At 42.4% G+C, this 9591-nt stretch overlaps 1 protein-coding gene across 2 annotated transcripts in view; it reads left to right on the forward strand.

The window, feature by feature from the left end:
* The window catches only part of TTC27 (tetratricopeptide repeat domain 27), a 240464-nt gene that overhangs the window by 1132 nt on the left and 229741 nt on the right, over positions 1–9591 (forward strand). For both annotated transcript variants that reach the window (XM_025197636.1, XM_025197635.1), the window contains exon 2: positions 1537–1717. In XM_025197636.1, the coding sequence (XP_025053421.1) occupies positions 1537–1717 (181 nt within the window). The remainder of the gene's footprint in view (positions 1–1536; positions 1718–9591) is intronic.

Below are 9591 nucleotides of genomic sequence, written 5' to 3' on the forward strand. Positions count from 1 at the left end.
TGGGGCTGTGCCGGAAGAGACTGGCACAGCCCCTAGCCTTGAGCCTGCAGCGGGCAGCCTGCCCTTGCCATGCACACAAACCTGGGTCTCCCCTAGGGGTGTGCACAGTGGTGGGGAGATGCCCCCCTCCCTCCCCACCCTCTGCGCTCCCCAGATGTGCCACCTGCAGCTCTGTCCCGCTCCTGGGGTCGCATTCACCACATTGACTGGACTGTGCCTGCCCCTGCCCTACTTGCTCCCTCACTGTGGGGGCCTTGATCTGCCCCCACCACTCCCTGCTCTTCCCTGCCCTGCCCAGCCCTGACTTACCAGTAGGAGGCTGCTCTCCAAGCTGCTGGGCTGCATTTCTGGCTGTGTTCATGCTGTGGCTGTGTGCATGCACACAGCATTTATCAGTGACATCAGCTACACTGGCCAAAAAAAGCCGATTGCCAGTAATATTAAGTGTCCTTTTATCGGTGCCGATCCGATATGTGATCAATATATCAGTGCACCTCTGAACTTTATGACATGAACAGGAACATTCAGAATAGGATTTTCAGAAGTGCACGGTTTATCCTTGTCTCTTGGAAGGGAACATGTTTCTTGTTTCTTGTGGATGTTTTCAGCAGCTTCCTGGAAGGTCTCTGAGATTTGTGCTGCGCTGTCTGGAGACTCATTTTTTGAACTTCTATAGTTGTTGAATTCCATCTTTTCCCTTGTCAGAAAGGTATCTTGTGTTTTCTGAATAGCTCTTTTAGCCTGTGAAATGGTGTTGTAATACAGTGTAACACAAAATGATATCTTGGTGTTTTATCAATGCATTTAAGATACTTTTGGATTCAAAATTAAATTTTTGGTTATGTGACTTAAAACTTCCTACATAATTTTAATGTGTACTTAAAAAATACTTCCAAGTCTGTCCCCCAAAACTTTGTTTTCCTTAATGATGATGAAAAAGTATGACTGTCTTATGTTTTAACTATATAATTTAACTCCATATAGCAGTTATATTTTCAGTGTGAAAAGTTGGCATCAGTTCTGTAATATTAGTCTTGAACTACAAGATGAAACTGTTGGTGCTATTTAAAAAAAAAAAAAATTTTTGACTTAAAAGTAAAAACATCTTTTTGGCCAGCTGATGAAATGTTTTTTCCAAAACATGGAAAATGTTTGCACTCATAGGTGACGTGTGCCTCCTGAGGCTGGGGGGTGGTGCACGGTGACTGCCCGCAGGCAGTGACACAGGCATTGGCAGTGAGGGCAGGCTGGGCAAGGACTGTCTGCAGGCGGCTGCAGCGGTGTTGGGTGGGGAGGGGGCCCTGTGGCTGAACACTGAGCCCAGAAGTCCCAGCGGCACTTCTCCGGCCGGGGGGGGCACCAGTGCTCCCCCTGCCTGTTACCTAAGCTGAGAGTAGGAGGTGCATGTGCACCCCCATGCCCTCCCTTTGCTTAGCCTATGTTTTCACTTGAATAGCACTTGTGACAACTTTAAGTTACATGAAAGAAAGATGTAAAACTATATCACTGTTTGTTTGTTTGTCTTTTATATTTCAGAAAGTGGATGCTTATTGCAGTCCTTTTTGGAAGGGAATTATGAGGCCATTCTATTAAGTGAAGTGATCCAGGGTGTTCTCAGTGCACCCACAGAGAGAGAGGAGAAGATTGACAGCTACTTGGAGAAGGCAATTTTAGCATTCCTGGACTCCTCCAGTGAAGATATTGATAACGTGGAAAGGTGGAAATGGTTTGCTTTATTATGTATAAGACTAATAGAAGCTACTTAGAGCTAATAGAGATCATTTAATCTTCTTTAATATTTGATGTGGAAAATCAACAATTTTTGTTCCAAGAGGAGAAATCGCTAAACCAGGGGTTGTTAATTGGGGTACACGTAACCCTGGGGGTACTTTGAAAGGTCCCAGGGGGTATGCAGGGGTGGGTGGGGTTAGAGTGCTGCCACCCCGTGCTGCTGCCTCCCAGGAGCAGAGCCAGGGCGTGGTGAAACCAGGGCTTCACAGACACTGCGCTTCCACCGCTCACCACGCCCCTGCTCTGCATCTGGCTGCTTGCCCCCCACTCCCCTGCTCAGGATCCAGCCGCTTGCCATATCCTTCCCCCCACCCCCAGTACACTTACTAAAAAGGGGGCTGCCAGGGGTGCACTTGTTAAAAAGGTTGAAAACCCCTGCTCTAAATGGATTTCCTAAGATTTATCAGTTGACTTGGTTCTTTTATAGAAAGGTGTGTGCTTCTGAATCTTAGAGGTGATAGTTGCTGGTGAAGCTGCTGGCATAAAGAGGCTAATCAGTTGCAGATTTATCTTCTCCTTTTTCCACAATTTATTATTTCTTGTAACTTTGTGAACACTGTATTGTACTAATAACTGAAGTGCCATAAAGCATTATATAACAAAGTATGATCTACATTTTAGTCCAACTTGTAATGAGAACATTTTATCTTTTGAAGGTGTAAAATGACTGAGATACCATATTTATTTGCATACCACGTGTACCCCACCCTCCAAAAAAAAAATCAGTGATAAAAAATCAGGGCGAATCTTCCATAAGAAAACTGATTTCTTTCATAACTGTGGTTGAACAGTTTGCTTTTTAACACATCAGTAGGTGACCTCATATCATTACTTTATGTAGGCCAACTGTACTTACTGGTAGTATACCTACACTTGATATCCTGTGTTTGCCGAGTCAGTCTTGTAGCATGCTACATATGAACATGTGACCATGAATGGAACAAAATGGTTTTATATATATTTTATAACTTGTTATAAATTACATTTTCAATTAAACATGTACATTTTTCCCTTTGCTCTGCTTTCTCAGAACAAGGTGTGCGTCTTATTTAGGGGTCTGTGGTATGTAAATAAATATGGCATTCACAGGAGAATTATTGGCTATGAGTAGTTATTTCCTTCGTAAGTCTTCATACAAAGCCCACTTATTGCACTTCTACTTTGATGCATTCGGTCTCTTTTGTATCACTAGATGTAATGTCTGGGTTTAGTATTTATAGTTTATCAAGTAAATTGTATTGACAGGATTTCGGCTTGGTTGGTGTGGATAGTTTTCTAGCCCCCAAATGGAAAAGATAAAACAATTACGTTGGAGGAAGGGCAGGAGGAGGAGGACCAAAGCAGAAACTTCAATAAAGCAATTAAGTCTCACAAAGAAGTGCAGATACTTAAGATTATCTACATACATTAAGAGAAGTTTAAGAACAGAAGGTGGTTTGGTTAGCATGTCAGCTACACACAGTAGCAAAAATTAGCAAGTAATGCTTAAAGAAGATTTGTCTGAGAATGCTATGCAGTCTGTCAAAAAGACGCGTCCACCAGCATAGTTAAAGGATTTCTTGGAAAGAGATCCTGAGTTATAAGAACACAAATACACTGTGGTGTGCTGTTTAGGTCACCAGCAGAATAATCAGAGATGGAAAAATCGATGGAAGTTGCTTTAATGGATGGCTTTGTCTAGGGGTGCACTGATTTAAAGATTTTTCTTAGCTGATACCAATAACTGATGATTAACTAACCATATTGGCAAATGCTGATCAAATAACTGATATTTAATAGTAGTGCAAGGCATTTTAAACTACTGACAGTAGTTTTTATTTAGAGTGCCGCAAAGCAACTCAAAACATCATATTGGACATCCCATGAACCAGGAGCCGCCTCCTGCCTGCTCCAGCCCTCAATGAGGAAGGCGGTGACTACCATATTCCCATTCACGTCACCCCGTCATCCACAGCTCCTACCCACATAGCTGCCCCCCCGTGCAGCCTGTGCTGCCATCCCACGTGGGTGGGGTGGACCCTCGTGTGGACAGCAGTGCTGGGTGTGTTTAGAGACCCAAATATACTGCGGCCTCAGTGCCGGTGGGCCCTGCTCAACCAAGCTCCCACGGCCTCTTGGGAGAGGCCACTTCTGCAAAGGTACCTGGTGTCTGGCAGAGCAAAATGTCCCTTGTGCGGTGCTTTACCCTGCCTGTGCACAGCCCAACATCTCCACGGCAGCCTGGAGCTCAGGCCCCACTGCGTGTGTGGCATTGCTATAGCTGCAGTAGCAGGAGCTGGTAATGGTCACTTTGTTGCTGAATGTCATACCCTGTGACCACTCCCTGGTGCCCCCTCCTGCTGCTTGCTGAGACCTGTAGTCTGCCTCAGGTTCGGGTTAGTGGCAGGGCATGGGGACTGGACTATGCTCACCAGGGTGCTCTAGGCACATGGCCATAATTATCGGCTAGAATAACCAAAAAAAAGCTCGTAGCTGATAATTGGGACTCGTAGTAGAGATATCTTTTATTAGCCTAACAAGATTTTTGCAAAAAAAATTCTTTAATTGCAAGTGTTAGGACACAAGCACCCTAGATTTTGTGCCCGTAAGCTTGCAATTAAAGAATTTTTTTTGCAAAAATCTTGTTGGTCTAATAAAAGATATCATCGCTACTATGAGTCCTGATTACCTTTTCCTCTAGACCAATAAGGCTACAACCTGGATACCTGGTAGCTGATAATGTCATTTTTCCTTTATCGGTGCTGATCTGATGTGCACCGATATATTGGTTGGCTCCCTAACTTTAACTGCCACTTTGCTTTTGTAATCAAATACTAGCTAAGAATTATAGAGGACTATAGTCTGGAGATAGTCCTTAGTATTTTGAACAAAGAGGAAAATCTGCTCCATCAAGGTTCAAAATTTATCAAAACTGCTAGCCTGGAGCCTAACTTTAATCTCTAGGCTGAAATGCACCTTTTCTTTACTCCCATGTGCTATCCATTAAAGAATTAAGGTTTTTTAATTCTTATTCAGATTTTTTAACTATTTGGGATAAAAGTTTCAGCATAATAAAAATACCTACATTAGCGCTGTCCAACTGCCGAGCCCTGGAGGGCCACACGCACTGGAGGCTCCACAATGTGGCCTCACTGTTTGCACCACAGGTCCCTGGGCAGCTTGGACACTCCCTCCTGTTGCAGTGTGCCCAGACATGCAGCCCCTCCTCCCCACTGCTGCCCTGGATGTGCATCTCCACGTCAATGTGCCAGTGTGCATCAGAGGTACTAGAGCTGTTTGCAGGACTAAGAAGGCAGAAGTACAACAGTTTTAACAACAGAACTACAGTGGTTTGCCTTTGGAAGGTTACCTTTGTAAGCATATAAGGTTCAGGAGCATTTCCAACCTGGAAGCTTTGAGTCTGCAAAAGGGGCAGCATTAACTTAAAATAGTTTTCTAATTGTGATCATGCAGATTTTGCAAGCCCACCTAACAGACTTTCATGGGTTCTGAGTTAGTGGTAGCTCTTAAGGAGAAAGTTGAGATGTTATTATGAATATCTCAGTGAAGGGATCAGCTTGTGTAGCCTGAAAAAGCAATATGCCATGACACTTTGCTAAGTGAGCATAGAAAGGTAAATGGCAGAATAAATGTTAATGTTTAGCACTAGGAAAGGGAATGGGGGGAAAGGCCATTGGATTTGAACTCGGGAAATTTGTGTTCCGTTTTCTCTCCTGCAAACTGTCATATGACTTTGAACAAGTTGCTGCACCTCAGTTCTCCTTATCCATTAAAATAAAACTAGCTGATTCTGTAAGCTGTTAAATCGAAAAATGTCACTGAGGTTTACAGGCTGTTTCTTTTGCTTTTATAGTTCACTGTAGTTCACCTTTTGGATGGCCAGGGTTATTAACTTTTTTGATCGTAGTGAATTCACTCACCTTCAACAATTTTCTTGGCTAAAATTGGTTAAATAGAGCCAGTTATCTAGGTAAGCTTAGCTTTTCCAAAATGAAGGCCTTTTTATACCCCCAAGTGGCCACTTTGCAGAAAAAAATGTATGTCAGTTTTTCTGTGGATATGCTGACTCCTTGATTGTCCTCCAGTGGATGTGGAGATTTACATAAAATAAAGATGCAATTAGTGGTCCATATGGAGTGTTTTAGATTACAAGATTCCAGCTCTCAAGGGCTCTGGAGGAAAAAAAAATGCAGTAAGACACTGACTTGTGATTTCCAGTTGAAAGGTCATGGTTGTTGTTTTGGATATTTGAGCTCGAAAGCCCATAAGCCCATAAAAATATAGCTCAATAGGAAAAGATATAGTAGGATCTCTATTTTGTTTAAACAACATAAATAGAATTCAGCTGATATTCATGATTACAAGATGAATGTACTTTAAGAGATCTACTAAAGAGTCCTCATCTGCGGTCAGAATAGTTAGTGTATTTTAAAATCAGCTGCTCTTTGAATAATACTGGCCGTGTATTTCTGAAATACTAATCTGCTAAAGTCTCCTACAGTCAAATCTACCTTTGTGTGGTTTAGGTAGGAAATTTACAAGAACTTTCAACCCGAGTACCTTTTCTCTCCCAAAGGACAGCTATACAATGTGATGTATTAAGTCTAATAGTTTTGTCCTTTTTTTGAAGTCAGACACAGTATTTCTATAACTTAACATATAAAAAGGTGGGTCAATTTTGGCAGAAGCAGAAAACATTTCTTGGTACTCATTTAAAAAATAAATTCTTATCTTTTGAACAAAAATACTTTTACAGGGTGGATCAAGGAGCCTAAGCTTTTGAAATTGTGAGCATTTGGATCTGAGAATCACTGCACTCAAGTATATATTGGGTAGAAAGAGAGCTGTTTATTCCTCCTTTGATTGTGCTGTACATGTATCTAATGTAAATGGAATTTTCTTATACATTAATTCTAATATTTTTCAAGGTAAATTAGTCCAGAGTGACATGGTGATAAACTCTTTCTGATAATATCAAGCAAGTGAATGTTCTGGTTTTCTCCAACAGTGTAGTTCAGTGACAGTGTTTCTGACCTTGTTAAAAACAATTACCTGTGAATTAAATTTGTTCAGTTAGGCCAGCCAACCATCATTATAATGTATTTTGCCAGTAGAAGGGAGATTATAGGTCCTTTGAGTCTGCTGGATCTTGGAACATATAGGCAATATCATGTGTATATATGTAGAGGGAGCACCTTTTACATCTCTAATTTTTACCATCATTTCAGAAAGACATTGTCTTCTGAAGGAACAAAATTTGATTCTCTTCTGTCTTAAGAGTTATCGTCACAGTGGAAGGAAACACAGCTTATGTAACAGTGATAGGGATAGAATATCCCCAGGGTATTCTGAAAGGGCTCAAAGACCTGTTAGGGTAAGCAATAAAATGCAATATATTCCTCCTTACTTTGCCATTGACATGTACTTTGTTTTCCACTCAGTTGTTTCCTTGGCCTTGAAGTAGAGTGCTTTTCTGGACACCAAATTTAGTGTTGACCCATGCTATTTTTTTTTTAAAAAAGGACCAAACCGTATGAGTTTTCAGGATATATATATTGTATGTTACGCCTGGGAATTTCTTGTGGGGGGGATCCAAGCTTGGTTCACTGATATGTCTTTTGCCCTGAAGAATAAGGATGAAGATTTTCTCACTGTTGCTACCACTTGATTTTTAGGTATTTGAGTCAGGAAATTAGTTTCTGAAATTGTTTTTAATAGCACTGTGTAAGAAAGGAGGGAGGCCAAAGCATAAATAAAAGCTTGAACCATCAACAAAGTTGGTGTAAGCACAGCCTGGCTATGGACTTGCTTTCTTCTTAGATGGTCTCTGTGTTTTATAACACAATGTACAAGCCTATTAGTGTTTTTCTCTCTTAAAATAAATAGTTTTCTCTACATTTTGGCATAGCGTATTATCCTAATGTCGAGAAGCTCCATGCGTGGGCCAGGGATCCCGCTGTGTTAGGTGCAGTGCAAACTTAGAATAAAAAGATGGTAATTGTCCCCAACAAGCATACAATTTTAAGGTGAGATACTGTAATACATCCGGAGGAATATAAGGAAAGAACAAGATAATACTGCCTATATTAACCATGCCTTGGTAACAATACACTTGTTGCTTTTTCAGGGTGATGGGGTAATTTTGCAGATGCTCATAGGATGCTGCTTCCAAGTGAAGAGGGGAAAATGAGAAAAAAAAACCCATGAAGGTGCCCATGTGAAAAATTAACATATAGCTGAATACTGGCTTTTATTTGGCCAACTGGAGTCAACATTTTGATACTGATTGAGAGCTTGATTGCTGAGGGGCGAATTACCAGGAAAATTAAAGCAAATAGAGTATAGTTGATGTTATAAAGAAGGGGATATAGCAGAGATAAAGGGATCCAGGTACTCTTTTTGGCTTTGAGTTTTGAGATGCTCACAGTACTGGAGGGATCGAGTCTCTTCCTGGTATTCCCTTCTGAGATCTGGCACAGTCTGGCTCAACTGTTAAGCCTGGGCCTCTCTGCTCATCACTTAAGCACATTCTTTTCCAGACCACTCTCTTTTTGAGTACTCTGGCTTACTATTTTCCTTTTCACGAACACACGATAGTCAAAATGAACACATTGCAAAAGAAATTCTGAGCCATACTCCAGTGGCACTTACTGGCAGCCCCCAAGCAACACAGTCCATACAAAACAAAAAGCACCTGTGCATAAATCCTTGTCTGAGTTTCCTTAACATTTGGAACTGTTTTTGCAGGGTATCAGGTGGAATTAGGTGTGTATAATTTTACGACAGCAGTGCCTCTCTGGCTACACTTGGTGTAATTCAGGTCTTCTCTTCTAAGCCTGAGGTCTTTGTGTGAGACGGGAATTATCATACTAGATCAGACCATGGATCAGTCTGATATTCCTGTCTCTCATGGTGGCCATCCCCAGATAGATTGGAGGAGAGCATAATAATCCTAAAATAGAAAAATAGGTGTATATGCCCACTACATAGGCTTCTGGTGTCAGGTACTGTCTTAACCCCTGAAACATGAAACAACATGTCCAAAAAGAGTGGTCGTTCCTTAAGGAGACGATCCTCCGTGCCCAAAGGGAGGTAATCCCAACAAGGGTCAAAGGGGGCAAAAGGGCGCAAAAGCCCCCATGGCTCACCAAAGGCATATGGGAATGTCTCCTAGCTAAAAGGGAGGTGTACACCCAATGGAAGGGAGGGGCCATCACCAGGAGGACTATACCTCGGTTACAGGGGGGTGGTCAGGAAGGCCAAGGCGGAGATGGAACTGGGACTAGCGACCCAGATCAAGGACAACAAGAAGTCCTTTTTTAAATACATAGGGGGCAAAAAGAAGGTACCTGGTAATGTGGGGCCTCTGCAAGACACGCTAGGAAATCTGGTTGTTGCACCAGATGACAAGGCTAACCTATTTAACGATTTCTTTGCCTCCATTTTCCTGAGGAGGGACCAGATTAGCCCATCCTCCGGGATCCCCTCAAGCCCCAGGGGAGGCACACCCAGGCCTAGGGTCAGTGAGGACCTAGTCAGGGAACTTCTGGAGGGACTGGATGTATTTAAATCAGCTGGTCTTGACGACCTCCACCCCAGAGTGCTGAGGGAATTAGCAGAGGTCATTGCGGGACCCCTGGCACGGCTTTACGAGCACTCGTGCTCTGGTGTGGTGCCAGAGGACTGGAAAAGGGCCAATGTGGTTCCCATTTTCAAAAAAGGGAGGAAGGAGGACCCAGGGAACTATAGGCCATTTAGTCTTACTTCAATCCTGGGTAAGCTTTTTGAGAGAATTATCCT

This window comes from Alligator sinensis, unplaced genomic scaffold (assembly GCF_000455745.1).
Source record: "Alligator sinensis unplaced genomic scaffold, ASM45574v1 scaffold489_1, whole genome shotgun sequence".
NCBI lineage: Eukaryota > Metazoa > Chordata > Crocodylia > Alligatoridae > Alligator > Alligator sinensis.